Source organism: Ascidiella aspersa, chromosome 1 (assembly GCF_963924565.1).
Source record: "Ascidiella aspersa chromosome 1, kaAscAspe10.2, whole genome shotgun sequence".
NCBI classification, from domain to species: Eukaryota; Metazoa; Chordata; class Ascidiacea; order Phlebobranchia; family Ascidiidae; genus Ascidiella; species Ascidiella aspersa.
In genome coordinates this window covers 4,059,459-4,084,276 of record NC_139447.1, presented here as the reverse complement: position 1 = coordinate 4,084,276, position 24,818 = coordinate 4,059,459, and the positions used below count along the sequence as shown (strand labels likewise).

At 39.5% G+C, this 24,818-nt stretch overlaps 1 protein-coding gene across 1 annotated transcript; it reads left to right on the top strand.

Annotated features, from left to right (window-relative positions):
* Window positions 1-278: 278 nt before the first annotated feature.
* On the top strand, window positions 279-7,356 carry LOC146166626 (TGF-beta-activated kinase 1 and MAP3K7-binding protein 1-like). The gene is made up of 8 exons (XM_083382837.1): window positions 279-447; window positions 1,439-1,670; window positions 2,229-2,426; window positions 3,426-3,531; window positions 3,817-3,960; window positions 4,440-4,568; window positions 5,860-6,018; window positions 6,587-7,356. Exons 1-8 carry the CDS (start codon window positions 320-322, stop codon window positions 7,024-7,026), a joined length of 1,536 nt encoding a protein of 511 aa, XP_083238963.1. The 5' UTR covers window positions 279-319; the 3' UTR covers window positions 7,027-7,356.
* The last annotated feature ends 17,462 nt before the right edge of the window (window positions 7,357-24,818 follow it).

Sequence of the window (24,818 nt, the reverse complement as noted above, 5' to 3'; positions counted from 1 at the left end):
ATTTTTATAATATGATTTTTTTGTCGTTTGGTTACTGGGTTTGACGTTTATATACCTGTTTGCATACAAATTTGTGATTTGCTTTCTCGAAACACGCTTTGTCACACTTCACATTTATACTTGCTGTTTTTTTGGCTTGCAGGAGGTTGCCGTTAGGTGCCAGCATAACCAAGTAATGTAGCACTGCTCCTATCCCTCTATCCCAAACCAATAACCTTCCTCGCGCACAAGTAATGCTGTCATGGCCACAACGGTTGTCACTCCTGATACTGGTTCGTCAACACCAAGTCCAAATCGAAGAGCTTTGCAAAGATCTGAAATGAGCTGGACCGATGATTTACCACAATGTCGCTTGTCCGACGTTGGTGTAGCATCCAACATGGCCTATTTGGCGGATGGAAGAGCCACTGAAGCTTATCCTTATGAGGACCGGGCTTTCAACTTTGCGTGAGTTTAGATTTTGTCATGGTTTTTCCCAAGTTCAATTGTAAGGTACATGTGGTAGCATATTAACAACTTCTGCCAATTTTTTCCATATTAGTGAAAGTAGGAATGGGTTGTGGGGTGTTTTTGGATATCTACATTGGGGTACAATAAAATCACTAAGGTGCCTCATCCCATCTTTTTGGGTGAGAATGACTTCCCTATCACGTTTCACAATTTACAAAGGAAACCAAAATCGGAATATATATGTAAAACGTTGCACTTTACAAATCAGGGTGACCTGGCTAAGCATAAAAATAATGGGTTGCTAATAACAAAACTCCTGGCACTATTTAGTGCCCAGGTAAAATGACCATGTGGTATAAAAATTCGAAAAAGTTTGGTGATAAAATGTACAGCCCGACCCATGTAACCTGATTGCGATAAACTTTTTATTCAACACTCTTGTCTAAACACAAACGATAACAGTATTTAGAAAGCAAGTTTAAGGTGAAGTAACTAAAAGATTATCAAGGACAAATGAAACAGCAGTCCCATAAACAAAAGCTAATGTGTTTAGTAAGAATATCAAAGCCCAAACAGACAAAAATGTGAGCTCTTAGATAACAGCTGTTGCCTGTTATCACTAAGCCAACCATTTCACTTTTTAGAACTTTATTTTCGCACTTTTAGCTAAATAAGTTTCCATTGACGTGGGCAAAACGTAACAATACCTTGATAAAAAATTGCATAACACTTAAAAAATATATTTTGGGGATTCTATGACCTCATGCCTATACATGGTAATTCAAGAAAGTTTTAATCAATTTTGGTTAACAAGACTGTGCCACAGAAATTATTTTGCACATTTATTGATAACGAATTCTGGCGTGTTTTAATCCTCTACGAAAAAGCCAGGTTGCCTAAAAATGCTCTGCACACCCACATTCTGAGCCTATGCTCTATTGTGCTTAGTTATTTCTTTGAGCAAACTGTAGTTTTGTGTTTTTCACAGCACAGACAACGACTGCTATCTGTATGGCGTCTTCGACGGCTATGACGGCAGCAGGGCGGCTCACTTCAGCGCTGAGCGCTTGCCTGCCGAGCTTCTGCTGGGCCAGCTAACTCCACACATGAACGACAAGTCCGTCAAGAACATCCTCAAGCAAGCGCTCAGCGTCGTTGAGCGCGGATTCTTCGAGTCCATCGACCGCCAACTGGCAAAGAAGACGCAACTGCAGTCAGAGGTGAGTTTTTTTGTTTGTTTAAGGCTGTTTTTGGTATGAACTTTGCTCTAGAACATACATACTATCACCTTAACAACAACTTGAAATTTTACCAATATAATATATAATCCTTATGACAAATAAAAGCAAAGAAATGCAAATTGCTTGAAAGAAGGACATTGGGAAATGTTTAGTGTCTCTTTGTAGGGCCATTCAATTAACAGTAATACAATTATGCTTCAGTGTTTGTAAAGGGAAAGGAACTGCTTGTGAGACATACTTAAAAAATCACTTCACAAAAAAATTTGACCTAGGTCTTAATTCAGACGATTTCGATATTATTCTGTACTGGATATTACTACATAGTTGGCTTTAATGTCGTTGGTCCTAATACTATGGTTTTATAGATTTTTCTGCTTTAGGCATTGTTGCTTTTTAGGTCTTATTGTGTGTTTCCTTTATGAGAACCTCTGCTGCCGGACATACCGTCAACAACTGGAAATTTTACCAGAATGTTAAGCATACTTTCACAAAAATCGTCAAGTGTTAGTCCATTTTAACCTCATCTTCTTTTTCCAGCTTCCCGATCGTCTTCCACGTGAAGTGGCCGAGAAGCACTACCCTGGAGTTGTTCGTCAGATCAAGGCGCTCAACGACGCCATTAAGGGAGGTACAACGGCCGTAGTAGCCCTGGTGGTCAACAACAACCTGTACGTGGCCAACGTGGGCGACAGTCGCGCCCTTCTCTGTCAAAGAGATCAGCACGGCAGGCTAGACGTAAGTGTTTAACGATTTTTGTCGGTTTTGTTGAGTTCAGATTCTGACTGTATTCGCCTGGTTCGCTTGTCGCTTTAAAAGCAACCTGCTACTTTGTTCCTCTGTGTTTTGGGTGGCATTTTTGCACCTGATCGGTAACCTATGGCAAGTTGTATGCATAAAGCGTTGTTAAGGCTCTTTAATATAGTTTTATTCGGACTCAAGTTAGAAGAATGAAATAAGAACAACATCAACGTTTGAATAAAACGCAGTTCAGTATAAGGCCAAAATAAGACTTATACGTAGCCTAATAGTCATTAGCCCGGCCAATGACAAGTCGTATGCATAAAGCGTTGTTTAGGCTCTTTAATACAGTTTTATTCGCGTTTAGCATGGGCTTAGATTTTTTTTCTGTTATTTAAGCCGATTTGTGGGAAAACACTGTTTGAGTTGTTTTGTTAAGCTTTGTCACAATTACGGCTAAAACGAAATTATTTAATCGAATTCTCGGTTCAGCCTAAATTGAAACTTTATTTTACACTTTAATTGTACTTAATCAGCCGAACTTGATTTTTGCCGATTTAACTGCAAGTCGTCACAAAAAAATAAGGACATACATGTCCCATGTCACAAATTAAGATTTCAGAGAAAAAAATTATACAACTTTTACGTGAAACTAGTTGTGTCAATCTTTTTATTCAAAAATAACCAAAAAAAAAAAAAATACAAACTAAATAAAATTTTAACAAAAGGTTTCTTAAAAATGGTGGTAATGTTTTGTTCGACATAGGCCTTTAAAGTAAGGACAATCATGTCAATTTCATATATTGGGATTTCAGAGAAAAAACTTTAGATTTAAGTCGAAAAAAGACAAAATACGAACTCAATAAAAAGTTTCTTAAAAATGGTGGTAGTTTTTGTTCGACATTGGCCTTCAAAATGATGACCCATCTAAAGGGAAGAGCTATATGACATTGCTCGATTCAATCGATCCCAAAGCTGCGAATTTTTTTTTACTAGGTTCAGCAAATTACGGTAAACCACGACATCAACAACGAACAGGAACTAAACCGACTCTCACGACTTGGACTGAACGTTGAGAAGATTATGGAGAGGGGGAGATTAGGTTGGTTCAGTTTCTAACCAGTTTCCACGCAACAAATATAACCCCATTGTTTAGTAGTGAAAAATTATCCGGAATTGGAATTGACTTGCTATAATTAGGACTTGACTCGTTATTTATTCCAAAAGACTTGACTTGGACTTCACATATTTTACAAGTGGTAATATTTTACACTCATTTTTACACTCGGACTTGAGTATATTCGAAGCGACTTGTTTAGAACACTGTGGGTAGGCAATATTTTGAGTTTTAACGCAAAGAAAACGATCCATATCATCTCTCCTATAGGACGCAACGAATGCACGCGCTGCATCGGCGACTACGGCGTCAAGGGAGGATACAAGGAGAACGAAGCGCTAAGGAGTGCCACGTCTGAACCAGTCATCGCCGCACCCGACATCTACGGCGGAATACCCCTGTCCGAAATCGAAGGTGGGTAGGTGTGTAGGTGCAGAACGTGTGCTGTGCGATTAATTTCAAGTGTTTTTTGCTAGCAATTAAAGTAAGCCAAAAATGACGATTCCAGCGTGAGCTTATTTTTTGGCTGTTGGCTCTTTGGTTTTGTGGCAAATTTGTTCCGACAAGTGAACGTAGAACGTGAAGTAATGGTAATTTTTAAGATTCAGGTCGTTAAAGTTGGCTATACAACATAAACGTCGGAATGAGACCAAAAGTTTAACTTATTACTTCTGCGCATTTGGCTTATTATGTCGTTGGTCTTTAAACTAAGGTATTATAGATTATTCTGCTTTAGATATTGTTGCTTTAGAGGGTTTCCGTTAACGCTGGCAACGCCTTATGTGTGAACTGGGCGACGCTAACGCTAGAAGCAAAACGCGTCTCGTGTGAACCAACCTTTACTGTGGGTTACCGTTGTATGAAGCTTTTAAATGCGATTTCATTCTCGGCAGGCGGTTTTCTCGTACTTATGTCAGATGACGTGTACAAATCGTTGGAGCAAGCTAACGGAACGAAGAAGGCGAACGAGGATATCGCCGCTATGGTTTCGCACGAGCTCCTATGCAGGAACCATATATCAGGTCACTTGGGAAAGGCGCTTGTAAAACTGGCATCATTCGACAAATTGTTTACAAGTTTAACATTTAAAAAAGGGCGCTGGTTTAGAATCCTAACACAACGAATATTATTTGGCTTAGATTTTGGTTAGCGCTTGGGTAGGTTAAGCATTGTTATTATAAATAATAATACTTGACCTACCCCTACCTAAACACTAACCAACACCCTGTCCCATACCCTAATATTTCTGCGTTGCTTATTGTTTCAACGATGTGGTAGTGATTGGATTTTTGTAGTACGATTTTGCATATTATGGCTTGTCTTGGCAACTTAGGTTTTAATCGTGGTTATGTACGGCACAACACGTTATGCGTACTAACCTTATCAGCTGAAAACGTGAAAAAAGTAAAAAAAATAGCATAACTAAATATTTACAAGATAAATTTGGAAAAATAGAATGTTTTTTTCAACTGTATATAACTTCTATGTCGACGCATAAGTTATAAGTGTAACTATGTATTAGGTCATTAAGTTTTGTTCGAATCAACCGCACGACATCACTATATCGCAGGCCTGGGCATAATACGGCCCGCGGCTTGTTTTTGTTAAAATACAAACCAGCGACTTTTTCAGGGACGGATTTATGAAACCGCAAAACTCCATTTTTAACCTGTTTTAAAGACTAAAATGGAAATTGTTTTAGCGTTTCGCGCGAATTTCGTTAGTCTAAAAAAAAAAAAAATTTTTTTTTTTGTTGAACGCCTTTGCAGATAAAAGTCGTCCTCTGCAATGTGTCTTCGAAAGAATATTTGACATAATTAACATAATATTTGTCAATGGATTTTTTGCGCTTCGATCGAAAGTTATCCTTTGTAAAAATGCGAAGTACATGCCCCGAATAACTAGATTATTGCCAACATATCAAGGAATACACATATATTTTATCTGTCCTCAATGCGTCATGCCCCTCTATATTTAAATTAAAGTTTGCATTTTAAACGAAATTGGCGCTTCGCTTATGCCTTTTTGTCGCCCCTTTTCTGTAAAAATACTTGCGCATTAGCCCACAACTAGCGTAATGACAGGTCGTCTTTAGCTTACACATATAATAGCGTCATAGTATGACGTCATATTGCGTATATTTGAGATCCTAATTTTGACCAGCCCTCCACAACATTTTTATTATTTTTCTTATGTGGCCCGCTGTGAAAAAAATGACCACCCCTGCTATATGGTCTCTAATTCGATCCCACCTTGTAGTTCTCTCGCACCTCAGTGTGCTAACCCCTGACCTTTGACCTCTGACCCTCACAGGGGTGGCGCAGATGGTGATCGACCAAATCGCCCACCTTCACCGACGCAACTTCGCCAAGACGCACACCCTCAGTAGGGGCGACATCACCCTGGTGGTCCGCAACATCAACCACCCCACCGGAACCAACGCGCTGCCTGACCTTAAGCCAATACTGCCAGGTAAAGTTGGAAGAAAAATGTTGCAGAATTTGGGTTAACGTTCGATGGACAAACAAGGACGAAATGCTATTTACTGAATTCCTATTTACTAAGCGTTACTTAGCTTGGAACATTGGTCGCAAATAATAAAAAAAAAAATTAAATCTCGCGACCCCCCAAAATAGACCGTTTCAGTGAGGGCTTATTGTTTGCTTTTTGTTTTTGTGGCAGATTTGTTTCGACATGTGAACGTAGAACGTAAAGGAGTCGAAATTTTTGGATAAACAAGTCGCGCGTTCGATTTTATAAACGCAGATAGCAAATAAACGATATATCTATGATACTATGATAAGTTGCCAAACCTTTCAAGTTACAATAGTTTGAAATTTACTTTTCAAATATTGTGACATCGAGATAGTCGACCTTGAAGTCATGTGAAGGTCGCCTCAATTGTACTTTCATATTTTCCGCTTGCCAATTTGCCAATTGAAGTACAGTAGCTTATGGTATTAAATACCCGTGGCAGTGTAACCAAATAAAAATAGAAACAAAGCACCTTTATCTCAACTTCCAACCCTCATACCTGCAGATATGTCGGGGATGCACCCAGTCTCTGTTCCCTACAAGCGTCGCTCGGCCGATTTGGAACGCGTCGCCGGGGGCCAGACCTTCGAGGGCCTCAACGGCAAGCCCCCGGTACTTTCCCTGGTCATGCCCCACCCGGGACCGGCCGACCCTGGGGTCCAGCCCCCTCGCCCAGCCCCAGCCGTGCGCCTTTCCACTTCGAGTTCCGGGACCCCGGCCAGCGATGACACCCCCACAAATTTACCCGGAGGGGGTGAAGGGGGAGTCCCGGCCCCCACGTCCCCGGTCAACATGGACGAGTTATTTTACCGGCCCGATCAGAACGAGCCGATGCCACTGGATGCTGATAATAAGGTGGCGCCCTACATCAGCTTCGAGAGCTTCGACGAGGAAGCCTGGAATCGTTTGAGGGAAGCTAAGAAGGCAGCCGTTGCCGTGCAGTAGTTGTTAATGTAACCTACACTATACACCAGATCTGGGCAAAATACGGCCCGCGAGCCCGATTCGGCCGACGTAAGCTAAGCGAAAACAAGGGCGGGTTTATAGATGTTCTATCGTAAACACTTTCTCCAGGGACGGTTCTAGTCGTGGCCCCGCAAAACTCTAGTTTTTGCATGTTTTAAATACTAAATTGAAACGATTTTCGTGCTTTGCGCGAATCTCGTTTGTCTTTCTCGTATGTTGCACGCGATTTTTTGGCAGACAAATAAAGTCCTCTGCACCGTGGCACTCTCTCCCACAAAAGTTTAACAAACTTAGCCTAATATTTACACTTTTTTTTCGCTTTGGTCGAATGTATTCCGTCGGTAAAATATGAACGAAATACCGGCCGTTGCAACCTATGAGTGAATACGCGTTTTCCATTTTACAGCCAACCAACTGCCGGAATTCATGTTACTCCGGTTCTGCATAGTGTTCTCTTTTACGCCTTTCCAGCAAACTTTGATGCTTCTGGCGAAATCTTGTTTTCACATGTTTTTGTTGTGCCGCTAGCTGGAGCTAGTGTGCTCCTTATACAGTTGATTTCGAATGCCCAAATGTTGAAAACCGTTGGGTTCTGTTCGCAACGTTTGTAAAGTCTATCTAGAAAGTGATTTACCTGAAACTACTGTTTTTAAAGACTTCCGGTAGTGGCAATGTTTAGGTTAACCCTACCTTCTTTTAGAATTGGTTGTTCGCCTACCGTCGGTTACAGTATTTTCCACAGGGACAAAAAAGACCTAAAAAGCAATAAGACCTAAAGAAATAAAATTATTAAACCATGGTATTAAAACTAACGATATAATAAATCCAAATACGCCGTAACATCTGCAACAGACTACAAACTTAATCGTCTGAATAAGACATAAACTTGTCGGAATAAGTTCTAAATTTATCGGAATAAAGCCCAATAGGCCAAAATAACACCTAAAACTGTGGGGGAGATGGTATGGGACGGTCGTGGGCTATGGCTCTGGCATCAGCGCTATGGTGTCGACGTTTGGGCGCCCTAGTTTGAATGACGCCGTTAGGGCGCCGCTGTTTTGGCACCAGATTTTTTGGACTGTTTAGGGTTAAAAATATTGGGGGAGTTAGTAATGTACTTAGGGGTGGGGTTTGTGGCTAGCTTAAATGTTGTATAGATCTGATTTTGGCCATTTAGGTCTTATTCCGACTGAGTTTAGGTCTTAGTCCGATTTTTTTGTATTACGACTATTAGGTATTAGTGCTATTTTGGTCTTTTTCCGAAATTGTGTTTTATTCTGACGTTCATGTTGTTCGTATTTTGGTCTTTGGCTGGAATCCTTTTTCACATTCCAAAGAAAAAAAATCGGTAGTTCGTCATTGTCGTTTTATTTTCGAACCAACTATCCTGCATCAAAGTGTTTATTCGCCCCATTTTTCGTTTTTTTATACGCGGAGTGCACTTCTTGCAGCATGAGTTTTGTCTTTTTCGGAGCATCATGTCGAAAAATCAGGCTGCTCTGATATTTGCGCAAAATAAAAGGTTTCCGACTGGCGAAATGTCTCGTAATTACTTTTGATTGCTTTTATAGTATCGTCCTTTTTTATCACTTGAGAATGAAATTTTACTGAATTCATACCAGAAGGGCAACCCCATTAAATTCTTGTTAAAGTTAGAATTATGCGAATGAATTTCCTTCCACCTTCTATAGTTAGAAACATCGTTTGTACAATTGGAAAATATCTGATAACTTTTATTATTAAAATTACTGAAGTCCAAGTCAAGTCTTTTCGAATAAATAGCAAGTCTAGTCCCAGTCCAAGTCATCGGTTGTCCGGTCCAAGTCAGCAAGTCGAGACTCCCTTCTTAAAAGCAAAACTTTAAACTTTTAAAACTGGTAAACTTGCCCCGATTGTGAGTAAAAAACATGACTTGATTCATTACAACCTTGCTGTTTGTTAAGAAAACTACGTAAGACATGCGCTCTTGCATTTAATTAATTAATTAATTAATTGTTTTTGCCTCAACCACGAACGGACAAGCGTAATTTCGCCAAATAAAAAGTTTCGCGCTATACCGTCCGGTCATCTGCTTTATACAAGCACACAAATGCAGTTTATGAGAAATTTGGTTACTGAGAAATCATGAAACATGCGCCCTCGGCTGTGCGGGGCACGTTTTGGGGAACGATTTGTCACTCTTGATAGCGACAGGCTCATTTGCGACGAACAACCGTGGCCAGCGTCCCAAGGCGAGGGTTGCTATCGGCTCAAGGGCGAGTACGTGCCTTTTTGCTGCTGACTCCCTGACTGTAGCGCCTTATTCGACGTGGCGATTAATTCCACATGCTTAATGCTGGGGTAGCAACTGGCGCTTGTACTGGTCGCTTCTGGAAGTTCGAATATGCAGGGGTAGTCAACACGTCGATCGCGTCGAATGTGTGTTACGTTATTACAGTAGCTGTCGCACACAAGTGGAACATTAAAAGGACCAACTGGTGTCTGGACAAGCCTAATAAAGCGCCCTTTGACGTAACAAATTAACCTCCATCGCTGGCTTGAAATGCATTTAACTCTCAAATGTTTAATAAGTGTCCTTGTAACTTTTTTACCGAACCCGTCGATCGCCAGTCACTAACAAATATTTCAGTTGATCGCAATGAAACATAAGTTGGCTACACCGGGAATATAGGAAGTACCGATTCTTAACAACTTAAAGTACATCTTATTTTATGTAATTGATTTTAATAATCAAACAATAGCTGTAACATATTTTTACATACACTATACATTGGATTAGCCTTCTTATAACGCTATACTGTCTACCTAATATCTTGTCGTGTATACGCGGGTTAGGCTAATTCTATAAAGTTATAATTTTGTCGTTTGGAAAGCCGCGATATTTTTTTTTCACTAGATTAGTTCGATTGTTTTAAATAGTCGGCTTCCGTATACTTATGGCAGGCATTATTGAACTTTTTTACCGCCTCCCCAAAAATTTTTTTCTTTTGCTTGGACCAGTGGAGGCAAGGAATTTTATAGATGACGTCATAAATTGATAAAACCATACAAATAGACTTCAAAAATTTGCTATCACCGGTCACAAAAATATGTAAGCGCAGTGGAGCTTAAATATACATTCAGTGCAAAAACGTTTTATTTTTAATTTAACATTTTTCTTTAAAAAACTAATTACTTTTTAAATATACACCCATTATTCAATTAGGGCTTCACGGACCCCCTAAAACTAGTTCACCTACCCCCAAGGGGTCCATGAACCCAGGTTTAAGAAATCCTGACTTATGTGGTTACAGAATCTTCTTTGGCAAAAACTTGGTAAAAAAATGCAGCTTTCTGAAGTGATAGCCAGGCGAACCCGAAACAACATTCCTTTGTTTCAATCGCCAAGCTTATTAGGCTGTGTCATTTGTTTCAATTGCAAGCCTATTTAAGCTAAGGTGTGCAGTCCTTTGTTTTAATCGTCAGCATAATTGAGCTGTGTTGTCGTTTGTTTCAATTGCCAGCCTAATTAAGCTGTGCAAACGCTAGTAACCAAGCAAGTAACCAAGCAAGCAAGCAGACTGTGTTTGGCCGCGCTATCAGGACTACTGGGAACGACACCTGCGCAAACCCCAAGAAGCTGGAATGAGACGGTCGCAAGGCACGTTCCGAGCGCCAGACCCTAGAAAACGTTTCTCATTAAACCGCGACTACGAGCAATGAAGCTGCGCAAGGGAACGTTGGTGAATTCCAAAAGAAGGGGGGCGTTAAATTGGTGGGGGTCGTTATAACTAATGACTCCAGGGCAGGGATTCATAGACTTTTTCTTGCGGACCCCTAATTTTTTTTTGCTTCGCGTGGACCACGTTAGGCAATACATTTTCAGAGATCACATCACAAATTTACAATCACAATACAAATAGACTTCAGAAATTTCCCTGATTTCGGTCCAAAAATATGAAAGTCAAATGGAGTCTAAGCACATACAATGCAAGAACGTTTTATTTTTAATTAAACTCCATTCTTTGAAAAAATGGTTACTTCTTAAATTACACTAATATATCGATTAGTCTTTCGATTAGCACCCCCTAAAACTTAACAACCTCTGCTCCAGGGTACTTTGGCGCTGATTTGAATCTCAGATAATAAAGTTTAAAAGTTAAAGTATAGCCTATGTACTTAATAAAGTTCGCGAAACCTGGAGCAAGTTTTTGTTCTACAAACGGGAAAACGTTACGTTTGTATTTTCCAATTTGTTTAATATTGCTCATTTGACCAAAGCAATGACTTCATTTGCTAAGGGATCGGACAGCTGTTGTTTTGCCTGAAAAGTCGGGTATCGGTATAGTAAGAAAATTCGGAATATTGGACATTTCTATTTACCACAGCAAGGGTATTATATATATTTCCCTTTAAAGCAGTGATTCCTAAACTGTGTGCAGCGGCACACTAGTGTGCCTCGAGAGATTGTCAAGTATGCCGCAAAACTTTTGGTAATTTCGGAAAAGACAGTATTTGTATTACCAATAGGCATACAGACTTAAATACGCATTATTCATCACAAATTAATAATTTTGAGACATTCAAATATAGTTTGTCGTGTGTTAAGGGCGATTGTAAAATTACTCTATTGTTGTTCTGAGTGTGCCGCGAGCCAAAAAAGTTTGGGAACCACTGTTTTAAAGGCTTTTTGCGAAACACAGAACGACATAGCGTTATTTTTTGATAAAAAAGCTTTTCCATAAAAAAGAGGTTAAAGACCGACGTCAAATTTCTCCAGCGGTTTCCCAAATTTTGGACACAACTTTTTGGTATTTAATGAAACACTTGCGGTCTCTTAAAACTACTTAGCGGTCACCCAAACCTGGTCATACCTTGTACCACATCACCATTCGCAACAAAGTGTTGATTATTATTGACCCTTTCTTCAACCTTGGACCGGCATAAACACAAAACCAAACACATCACAATATAATAGTCGTGCAGTAGGCTACTGAAAAATTACTTACAAAATTACCCTATTTGACGAGTACAATATGTTGACTGAGTTTTTTTTCTCGTTGACTTTCACACACGAATATATATATGACAATTTTGTTTGTTTTGTTTTTTTTCCTATATATATATATATATATATGTGTGTGTGACTGTATGTGTACCAGACCTGTGCAAACCACGGCTCACGGGCCTGATCAAGCCCGCCAAGCAACATTATCAGGTCCGAGGCCCATTTTCGATAAAACTATTATAAACATTTTTATTGATTTCAGTCTTTTTTGTTGAATACATTACTCTCGTAAGACATCCTCACCTATTCCTATACTCTTACCAGCTTGTCAAAACAAGGATATTTAAAGATTTTGGTAAAATGAATCACACTTTGTATTGTGTGTATTAGAGATTTTTTGACACGGCCAGCCTATACATTTTCAGTTTCTTATGCGGTCCGCCATCATAAATAATTGCCCTCCCCTGGTGTATACTGTATGCCAGTGGTTCTCAACCGGGGTGCCGCGGCGCCCTGTTGTGCCATTTATAATGCTCAAGGGTACCGATAGATATTTGAGATTTTTATGTATTTGATTTTTGCTCAATTGGTGCGCTTCTTGATACAACTATTTGTCTACCATTATAGACCACTATATCAAATGGCATTTTCCTACATGGTTTAAGTTGATTGTTTTGTTCCAGTTTCATTATAGTGACATTTCAGTAACATACTCCACAAAAAATTCAGTGGGGTGCCGAAAATTTATTTAGCATGTTCGAGGGCTGCCGTAAGCCATAAAAGGTTGAGAATCACGGCTGTATGCCTTCGGAAAGGCCCCTCCACACGACATTCCAAGAAAGCGAACCCTTTCTAGCAGCATCAGCAGCAGTTCAGGTACACGTTTAGTTTCTCCCCCGCGAAATTCCAAGCTAACGACCCTTTTAGCAGCAGCAGTTCAGGTAGCAGCGGGGGCCGGCGCGCTGTTGAACTTTTCGTCTCGATGGCAAACAGTTAATTGCGGGCGCGGGCGGCTTGAGCGAGCCACCAGCTAATTCGGCACTTTTATCGCTCGCTCGACAGCAAGAACGTGCTTCGGCGTCGGTTCCGCCGCAGGACGCGGTCCTTAATGGCCCGCCGATTGGATCTCGACGCTTTAAAGGCTTCGGCGCGGTTTGTGATTAAACAATGAGACGCTTCGCGACGTCGGTGCCAGGTGGAATCGGTTGTTCGAATGGGGAGGGGGAGTTTACGATTTTCTTTGTGATTTGCAATGTTATAAACAAACAATCTCAAAGTTTAAACACCCAAGTAAAACCAGGATCTGACGTTTTGTTGAAGGAATATATATATTTCGCCTTTTACTGGTATCGTCAGTTCCTGTAAGTAACTTATAGGCCTATAAGAACTGATAGGCGTTATATGTATATGCCTTTAACTTTGTAAAGAGTTTTGTTTTTTATATACGCGCCAGCGGAACAGTGATCGACAAGCAAGAACCTGCTGCCCATGGTTTTGGATTCCATAAAGATACGCCCTTTTATTGCCCTTTATTGCATTGATATATTATGCTTTAATACATGATTTCTTTGCGGCCCTGTGAGTACTGTACATAACAAATGACACGCAAATTCGTGAATCGGCTCCTAATTTCAATTATATTTAGTTCGGTTGATTTTTATCTAGAATTGTGTTGTAGTTTGTATTTTCTGCTTCGCGTGGACCAGGGCAGGCGAGAAACTTTCAAAAGTGACATCATAAAATGGCGTCACAATCAAATAGACTTCAGAAATCACTGAAACATGCACACACATATGTCTTCAGAAATATGCTGATGATGTCAGTAAAATTAAGTCTAAATATATTCAGTCCTTGAACGTTTTATTTTTAATCAAACACTTTGACTTTAAAAAATTGATTACGAGCTAAATATACACTAATTTCAATTCAGCCTTCATGGACCTCCTAAATATAGTTCACGGTCCCAAAGGGTTCCATAGACCCAATTTTAAGAACCCCAGTGCTAAAGGGTTCATTGACCCCAGTTTAGGAACCCCTGCGCTAAGTGCAAAATGACAGCGACATGATCGCAATTTAACTCGCCGCATGTCAAGGTTATGACGCGAAGGCCTGGGTTCGGCGCCGACCGCAAATTGCCTTTTGAAATAACGGCTCCCTTCATCGCGTCTTGTTTGCTTCTGTTCGTCTGTTTGCTTCAGAAACAAATACGGGGCGCGGAAATCTTTCCTAAAATGTGGGAAAGCTTTTATTGAACCTGATACTTCCACTACCTGACGACCTCGCGGAAAACAAGTGCGACAGAACGGCAAAGCACAGGTCTGTATACTTGGATTCCTCGCAAAACTTATCTGAAAAGTTATCCAAATGTTTAAATAAACAAACTTTTAAAGCAGTGGTTCTTAACCCTTTTCCTTGCTGAACCCCTTTCTATTCACCAACCAATTCTCGCACCACCTTGTAGAATTGCTTAAATACCAAAACCAACCATATTTTAAGCTTAATACAAGTTACTTATAACACAGTACAAATGTGAGTTTTAACTGAGCAAAGAAGTGAATTACAGTAATATATTTTCTGCGTCTGAATTACCACCCCGCACCCCCTTGGAACAGTTCTCGCACCCCTTGGGGGTGAAAGCACCCTGGTAAACAAACCTTGTTTTAAGGCACGAAAATATGCCAGCCCAAAATATAGACTTTGTTGCCAATATGAGTAACGTGGCCTACACTGTCACAATTTGGGCAAATGTAGCTTTTCATTTTGTTACAATCTTTGCTTTTACATGAACGACAAATAACGCACTGAATTCCGATTTTGTAAAGCCCGCGTAAATGCGAACATCTTTTTAAAGACAACATAAAATCAGGCATTAACATGGCTTCAGAGGGACATGGTAAAAAGGAAAACATTCACAACAAATTTTTGCTTCGAGTCTAAATTGAAAACTCCCAACTACCATATTTGGTGCATGAAAGATATTTAGTATGGTAGCGTAGAATTGTCTTGCAAGAGGAATCCTGAATCTCAATGCATTGCCATCCACATTTGTCAGACGTATTTGAATTAAAATGTGTTGTCCAAAAGAGAGTTACATAACACTACAGTGTATTAACGTAAATACAAAGACCATTTGAAATGTGTTTACCAAAAATGTTCGGCCTTTGTCAATAGATTAAGCCTAAAATAATCCAAAATTAAATAAATTGCTTAAACTAAAGGTATAGATCGGTCGTTTGTGTCATAAATCAGCTTGAAAACCTCTTCAGATCCGTCAAATTTGCGTCGCTTCAAATCTCGATCTCCGTTTCGAAAAGCTGTCGCCGTCGCCGAAGACTCTCAATTAAATGAAATTAATCATCAACTGATCGGAGCGAAGCCGGTTAGTTCAGGTGCGCAAACCGCACAACTGCGTCAGTAGCGCTGCTTTATCACTTGTAAAAAGTCGGCAAGCTGTTTTATTGTCTTATCATTGGCCGATTATGCGGATATGTTGTTGTCCAAACAGCAACGGACTGAAGACGTTTCGGTCGGCCAGATATTGGCTTCGTTTGCCGTTTAAACAACAGATTGAGCAACCTGTACGCTTGTTCAAATGCTGCGCGAAAATGTGACATCAACCTCCGTTATCTATCGCTCGGCTATATTAAATTTCGAAATTTGGCAACGTTTAGTGATCTAGAATGGCTAAAATAAAAAAAATTAGCTCGACCCGGCCTTGAAAGAAAATATTATCCACTCCATGCTATTTGCAGTTCTAGCCGACAAATAATAGAGTTTCATCTGAAAAATGGCTGAATCAAGAAATAAATAAAACGGTTTCGATTTAATCCAAAGTATTATCCACTCAAAAGTTTTCAGTACACTTCTTCATACAGTCGTACCCAAACGATTTATCGTGGATTTGTTAATGATTTAGTAGCAAGTTTGTTTTTCTCTAATCGTTTACTTTTCCAAGTTATGGCCCGTGATTAACTGCAGAGTAATTTTGCATATCATTACAAACTTTTATATACTGGAACTTGTATTGCTTTTAGGAAAGAATACCTATTTTATCATGATCCTATATTGGGAGGCACATTATTTATGAAAATTTTTCTGGTGAGCGAGCAAAACCTCGTAAAAGTTTGCTAAACTTTATGGATTAGTCTTTACAGTAATGTAATAAAAAATATTTCTGTACACTTCGCTAACATGGTGAAAAAATAACAGATTCTCCCAAAGCGGCTTAAGAATACAAAAATAGTTTTTTTTGCATTTACACGGTTAGAGTTGGCACAAAACATAGTTGGCTAACCGCACAAAAAAAGCCCACGTTTTAACTCAACGTCAAAAAGTTATCATGCACCGGTGGTCACGAACCACTCCTTTAAGGCACAATAGATTTAAAATCCAAGTTTTTTTAACAAATTACCTTAAGGTGATACAAGCTCGTATCGAAACGTCTTAATCGAGATGATGTCGATCTACTCGACCTATTTGGCTTTCCAAATCATTATCAAGCTACAATACAGATCCGTGCATAGTGCACCCAAGGTTTAAAATTGCTTTGAAAATTCAACGTAACACTGTTAACAGTAATATTTCAATTCAGGAAAGAGAGAAAGAAATGGGAGGGATTTGCCTATTCGCTAAGCCATTACTTTAGTCGATGTGTTGCATCTCATCGATAAGAAATCACCCACACTCTTCTAAACTTGGTCCAACCAAGCAATGCAAGTTTTGCGATAGTGTGTGCCTCAATGGAGTCAATTGTTTATCACTTTTCTGGTCTGGCTTTCTGCCGATAATTGCTCGTTAAAGCATTGGCGCCGAGCGGAGTTTTGACTGACTCCGACCGCCTAAAGTCAAACACAAGATTGGATCGCCTCACAACAAATCAATTAGAAAGGAAAAATTCGGCGACTTCTAAAGCAATGCCAACCAACACAAAAAGGAGGACAGTTGGCCGCCAACTATACTAGAATGCTGTGTTGTGTTTGGGCAGCAGATATGTGAAAAAACTAACCCATTGGCCTTGTGTAGGCGCGGATCTGGGATTTTTGTTTCGTGTTGGTCCTGAATTTATATTGCAGAGATGACGTCACACATTTTACGTTTGTAGAGGTTTTATATTTAATACAAAAGCTGTATTACAAAGATGTTATCGATTCGCATAAAGCCAAAAACCGCCTTTATATGTTGAAAATGAATAAAGAGTTATTTGAAACGTTCAAAATGCTAACTATTTTGTGTATGGGCTTTGATATTTTTATTACGCCTTTATATTGTTAAAATTGCCCAAACTTTTACTATAAGGGTATAATGAGACGCATTGCGCCTTTAGGTGTGTTAATTTTAACAAAAAGGGCAGATACATATTAAGATAATAGCGCAAAAAATGTAGCAAAAAATGCATTTACGTTGTTAAAATAAACAAATACAGTTTGGTAGGGATTTCACTTTCCCGCCCCTGGATACTCCCCTGGTCTTGAGCTATAATGCTTTTTATCAGTGGATTTATTACAGTCTATATTATTTTAAATGGTCTTTTTATTAAACCGGTTTGAATTGATTTTCGTTTAAATTAAAATAATCGGATGAACAAATGCTTTTGGATATTTTTTAAATTATAAACTACAGAATAACAAAAGTAGGATTTATGATTGGATTTTGGAAAGTTGGGACTGGTTTAATTAAATTTTCCTAACATAACAATGTATCGTGATCCAGCAAATTGCCGTCTAACAATGATTTAAATAAATCATATTCGGGGAAAAGTCTTACAGCGAAACACTTCAGACAAAGAGAGTTATTATTACATCTAAAATTGAAAAGGGTTCGATCTCCGGGTGACGATTAATCACAGCAAAACTTGCCTTTGGAAAAGGAAACAGCGGCAGCTATTATTAAACCCTCGACAATTCTCAGGCAGCCTGTAATTGCCGCCACTCGAAACGGTATTAGATCCTTCATGTCGATGTCGAAACGACACGAATCCCGTTGTTTGCCCCCATCAGCTCTGCTTAATCGTGGGTTTTGCGGCGAAAAAGGTAGTTTCAGGGCCTAGGGGTGGGTGCTAAAGAAACTGGGGAGGTGCCAACTGAAAACAAAAAGACTTGCCTGGAAAATATTGCACCAAGTGACCAGATTGGAAGGTTTGGTCTACAAATCCTCCATTCAGTTGTACTCAGTCAAGCTAGAGTTTTCGGTATAGTAATTTTTTTTAATTCTTAAATGAAACAAAAGTATCACAGTCGTGAAATTTGAATCTGTATAAACATCTCCTCAACGCAACATTCAAATTTTCCATCTTGGTAACACTACTTTGTTCACAATTGCGGTATCGGCTTGGTAGGGATTAAACATCTATCGTTGAATATTTCTCAGACGAATTTGCCTAAGGAATTTGCAACTTGGATGGTGATGATATGTGTATAATTTTTACTGTCGCATATCGAAAAAAGGACAAGTACCAGACATATAAAAATTGCATACAACTATAATAGATTACAACGTTCCCGCGTACTTGCATACCACTCGCGAAGGCACGACATAACAAAAATCCTACAGTACGGAACCTTAATGCAAATCCTTATCCTATCGTTCTGCTAATTTTCCACTGCTTAGTCGTTTTTTTTCTTCTGAAATTTATTTTAAACCGTTCAAACCTGTATATTATTTATCTACGCACTTGTATTTCCAATTAGTGTTACCCTCAATATTGCCAGTAAATCTATTTTTTGATGGGAAGCTCGACTTGGCGACCGTAAGGTCCTTTCGCTGTTATTTTTTATGCTCTATTTTTAATGTTTACAAGAGACGCACAAAAATAAATTGAATCTTGAATCTAGAGTTTTTTAATTTGGTGTGATGTTCTCCACGGATACTAATAAAGTTATGGCCTGCAGAGACCAACCTTTTAAACAAATGTCTGGACTACGCCTTCTTACCAAAATAAAAGAGCACCAAGAAGTTGCCACTTTCTGGGAAGACATGTTTGACTTGAAAATGTTAGCTTTAACAATTAGAAGGCACCGTATGAGAACCGTATATTGCAATTTGAACATTAAAACAGGATTAGCTATTGTTTAAACATTTTTTGACGTGCTAACATTTTTTCAACAACATAAAATTGTTATAAAAGAGTAGTTTTTTCTCTGTTAAAAAGTACAAAAAAATTGAATATAGCATCGTCGAAAATGGCAAATCAAGCGTTAACTTACAGCAACAATAGAAATCGTTTGCTGTAACTATGATGTGGCCTTTTTTATCCTTATTTTGTTAAAACAGATTAACTTGGACATGTCTGATCTTGCGTCTTTGAAGCGAACGTGGTCTTCTCCAACAAACGTCCAAAACATGATGCATACAGTCCGACTCCCAGGGTGCTCGCAGTATGCAAAATTCCACATACTCCTCCAAGTTTTCTTTGTAGGGCGACCCTTCTCGTTACCTCGTGCCAGAAGGTGTAATTCTCGCGCTCCCAAATCGGCCAGAAAGTCACGTCCAATCAAGAAGTGTCGTTTCTGCGACTTTCTCCGGAACGATTTGATTTGGCGGTCGTTCCCGTGAACTGCCAGGTGCCCCCTGTTTGGTTTGCGTGGATTTTCGGCGATTTCGCGCGGCCCCGGTGCTTCAGACGTCGATAACAATGCTCATTATTCCGCGTGATGACGCAATATATTGTCGGCGGGCGCGATTTCGATTTTAATAAACGTGTTTTGTTTTGAGTTTTGTCAGGTTTCAATTGGGTCACGTTAAATTGTTTGCCATCGAAAAACGCAAGCTCTTCTATATAGTGTTTGTGTTAAAGGCAAAATAACATTGCGCTCCTAATACGTGGAATAACTCCCAATTTGAGCCAAGCAAAATTATTAGTTTCACATGCCGCAGAAGGATGATTCGGGGGACACAGAAAATACATGTCATCGGTTATTTTTAAATAAATTTTCCTAAAAAACAAATAAAAATAAGTTCTTTTGTTTAAAACTTAACCTCTTTCATACAGAATTAGTTTTTTAAATATTTACATGCGAAAAGTATTATTTTATTTACTTTCATAGAAAAACTAATTTTTTATTGACTTTCATACTAAATATATTTTTTTATTTGCTTTTATAGCAAATCTAATTTTTTATTGACTTTCCTACTCAATATATTTTTTCTACCTGGCGGTATTCTTACAGTTTATCACCAAAAAATATTCTTAAGAAATAACCAATTCCATTTGCAATTAACGAATCCAAGATGTCCAAATCAGTGGAGTTCGATCGATTAGCAGCATCAGCATCGGTAGCAAGCAGTTCGTTTGTCAAGCGTCGCCTTGACCGATGGCAAAAGGCTTGGCGACTCGGGGACCGGCCAGTATGCAATCTGTGCGCTTTGCGCGGCCATCGAGCTTCAAACAATGGCGAAGATGGACGTTTATCTCGCCCCGATCACTCTATTGTTCGCCAATCGGAAAAACTCCGGCCCACCGTCGATACATCCTCGCCTTAATTGTATTGGCGCCCGGCGTACCGCACCCTCGGGATTTCGCCTGGACAGGGGTGCCGCGGCGCCGACGGCGTCTTGGCCCTCTGGCCAGGCGTTGATCCAATTACGAGCGCGCTTATGCGCCCAAATCGATCGTCGACTTGTTGTTGTTTCGGCTCGATTGTCTTAATCAGTTAAAAGAATCGTCGGCCATTGGCGGCTAATGAAGCGACCGGCGAAGACATGCTGTTGGTTTTTTGGGGGGTTGGAGTTGAATTAGGAAGCAAATTACGAGGTCCGTGATTAATTGCGCGCAATGGCCGTTGTGGTCGTTTGGCGTTTTTAATTAGCGGAACAGCGACCGGGAAAGTTATGGATTTTGCTTTAGGGCGGCCGGGCGGGTGTACTGGGCGATCAGGGTAAGTTGGCGAGTTCTAATCAGCGATAATGGATCGCCGAGGCCAATACAAATAGCCAAGGCCAATACAAGTAGCCATGTCCTATACAAGTAGCCATGTCCTATAGAAATGGCCGGGTCTCCAATACAGGGTGCTTGAAAACAAAGAACGTTACTTTTATAAACACCTTTTGTGAGGCTATTTGTTCTTTATATTCCCATATTAGGACATTGAGTTAGGGGTATTTATATTTATACGCTGCAAAATTATGTTGGGAAACCTGGGATTTATTACAACACCATTATATATTTTATTAATGGGCCTAATTAATTTCATCACAAATTATTTCCGTATTAAAACGAAAAAAATGACGCTGGAGTGCAGATTATTGTTTTTATACGGTTAATTTTTATTTTAGGTTTGGATATATGTATATATGTATAATGACGTGTCCTTTTCCACTTTTATCATGATAAATATATCGACCAAAAGCATATGGCCGCCAAAACATGTATTATACTTACTATAACGAACGGTTACCTGTATAACACGATCTTCACATTTTGTGTACCAATCATACAGGAATAATTCGGGATGAGTAATCAGCATTGATTGGTCTGGAAATAGTCATTTATTCCATCCCGGTAGCTCGGAAAAACACAAAATTAAAATGGCGGCTGTAAAAAAAAACACTTTCGCTTTACCGGGAGAACCATACCTAGAAACAGACTTGAATTGCAAAAATTAAATATGTAGTTGCTACCAGACATATTATATACTGAAAAATACGTTCTTCTGGTATATATTTGTTTGTCCAACGTTTCGGCTAACTATTAAGAAAGCGTTCATCAGAGAATGACACACACGGCCAATAAGACGAAAAAGGCTTTCTGAATAGTTAAACGTTGGACAAACAAATATATACCAGAATAACTTATTTTTAGTTGGTTTGCAAAATTAGCTAATAAAGCTTACTCTATGATTTGCTATGTTTTAAAATCATCTATTTTTTGCCTTATAGGCTTTATTTATATACAGGTCAAAAACCTGTTACTTTTTCGACGCCCTTGCCTATAGATTCTCACGCAATTATCTCACTGTTCGCGGTTTGTCATTACTATGTATTTGTTCAGCAGGTGATATGAAACAAAGTGTCGTTTCCCAATTAAACCCACATAGACAAAAACAAGCGGCAAATCGTTTCCGACTTCTATTGTTGTATCGAAAGTTGAAAGAAACAATCCCAAAGTTGTTTCTCGATGCAAGTTTGAAAAGCGTCGCGTGTCGTCGACGTCACAATGCATGGGCGTTGTGACGTAACAAACAACGGTCTCATGCAGCGCTGTGTTCCGATCAGGTGTCATTACGCTGCACCGGCACAACTTTCCGCTTTGTTTGTCCATTACAGCGATCACCCTTGTTTTGTCTGTTTGCCAACAATCGCGGCCCTGTGACGACATAGGCGCGGTATTGTGTCGTCACCTGCGCGGACTGTCGGAAAGCTTTCTGTCGCGCGCGCTGCGTGATAGTTGCGATAACAACGCAAAATCGCGGTAATTTGTTAATGATTCAATTTAGACGCGAAAATGTAGCGATTTGCTTGAGCAAATACGGAACTGTGGACAAATTGTATTTTTTTTGAGTTGTGTAGAAATTGTGTTTAGCCAGTAGCCACGATTTAACCCCGGGGTTCCCAACCTGGCGGCCATGACATGACGTTTCGCCAATGATTTCTCAAAATTTTCAAAAGGGGCCCCGCACGGTGTAAGAAAGGTTGGGAACCCCTGAATTAACAGCACCAAAATCATCCTCAGAAGAACAAGGTCGCCCTTTATTGTGCTACATTTTTTGTCAACCAAACTGACATGAACGCCATTGCTTCACAAAAATAACGTAATTTTTCGCGCAAAAGTAACGAAACGCCGCTAATCGGCTAATTATCGCGCCCGCCGCCAAAACCGCGTCAAATTTGCGTGACGAATGCGCAAGTGTGGAAAAACACGACAATTAACCAAGAGTCTCCATTAGGCAGGGCGCTAATAAACGACAGCGGGATTACGACTTCGTCACATTGCGATGCTAGTAATCGCGTTAAGGCGAACCAATTTGATCGTCGGCGAAGGTCAGCGAAATAGGTGATGCTAATTTGCTTCGTTAGCGCTTCGGGCAATTAGCGAAATTAAACGTAACGACGAACCTTCTGCGCTTGTTTTATAGCGGTTTCTGAAAAGTTAAAAATAATGTTTTTAAATTTTAAATCAAAGTTGTGGGCTATTTTTATTTAACACATTGTTAAGGGTAAAAACGAAACGTTTTCCACGAAAATTGAACTAAAATTCTGATGTTTAAAATGAATAAAGAGTTATTTGAAACGTTAAAAATGCTGTCTACACATCTATATGGGATATTCTTATTACGCTTACTACACCCTTCAACCATTATGCTCCAAAGAACTAAAATTTTTTTTGTTTTAGAAAATGTGTTTAAATGTCTTTAGCAACGCTGTTACTGGTAAATTTAAATTATTTTTTTTTATTTCGAGTATAATGTCCGCTTTGAAATATGCTTTGTTTACTTATTTACTCAACACAACCCTTATTTGGAAATAACTTTATTGGCTACTCTGTGCACGTCAAAAATTGCACCGACAAACACAGCTCTATTTTAGTAGCGATCACGCGCAGAAAGTGTGAACAACAAATTGTGTTTACTTTCGCCTTTCGGACCTCACAACGCGACCACCACCCCTCCCCCTGTAGGCGCGTCGTACAGACACAAACACACACAAACATACATCCGTTCGGAATGTAAAGTGCGCTAGCTGGCACGCGTGTAGTGTGCAAGAAAAATTTTGATCTTGGCTGTACCACCGTACAATCTCTTAATACTTTTGTCGTTCACAAAGTTTCTTCCGTTCGAATCACAGTGGTTGACTTATTTTCGGTTCAAAACTGTATACCTAACTCATTTCATGATATACTTTTTGTGAAAGTTTGGTACGGTTGCCCTATTTAGGACAAAACTTTAACTTGCAATTTTGTTTCCCACTCCACTTGGTGGTTTTTGTTTAATTAATGGATTTTTTTATTATGAACAACCCTTTAGTTTTTGTTGTTTAAATATTTGTAGGATAATGGTTATGATAGTCAGCAGTTCTCTTCTGGGATACAACGATGTACTATTGCAATGTTGCTTTTATCACATTTGCTGTTTATGACTATTCGGCGGCCACGCCAAGTTTACTTCAGTTTGCTGTGTAGTCGGTTAAAACTTTCCAGGGTGAAGATTTGATTTCCATTCCAAAGCATGACACTAAAACATATTCGGGCCAATACAGAAGTTTTCTTACGTTGTGAAAAGCGGAGTCCAGCAGGTTTGTTTATTGGGGGCGAATTTTATCTTTGTTTCTTATATTATTTTGGAGACATTTTTACAGACAGTAAACAAAAGTTTGGGAAAACCTACTATTCAAAAAATTATTTTCTTTATTTACCCGTATCCGTAAAGCCGGTCAAAGTTTTAAAAATTTTACCCCCAAACATTAGAGGCTTTAATAGCGTTATTGTTACTAGCTCCTGCCAAAAAGTCGTAAGTTCGGTATTGTTCATTTAAACATGCACACACATATGTCTTTAACAACCATATGATCTAACCCTTCAGAAACTGTTTTTTGACCAATGATTACAGCTCACATATCATTGGTACACCGACATTTGTTTAATATTTGTTTTAGCGAATCCGGCGAGCAATAGAACTCAGAGCACCGCCTGAAGTGAAAGTCAGCTTTTGCACGAGCTTGGCCTTCTCCACAGCCCCTGTATCCCGCATAGCTTCGATCCACCTTCCCTTCCGCCCTCACAGCGCCATATTGGACGCTCGATTGGCGAAAATCGTCGCTCGTCCTCGGGAAAAAGGCCTTCCGCCGCCACGCT

Bases quoted from the DNA above. Each gene is read 5' to 3' on its own strand.
- LOC146166626 (XM_083382837.1), top strand. From the start codon at position 320: ATGAGCTGGACCGATGATTTACCACAATGTCGCTTGTCCGACGTTGGT. The intron at 3,532-3,816 runs GTTGGTTCAGTT...TCTCTCCTATAG, and splicing joins TATGGAGAGGGGGAGATTAG to GACGCAACGAATGCACGCGC. The intron at 6,019-6,586 runs GTAAAGTTGGAA...TCATACCTGCAG, and splicing joins CCTTAAGCCAATACTGCCAG to ATATGTCGGGGATGCACCCA.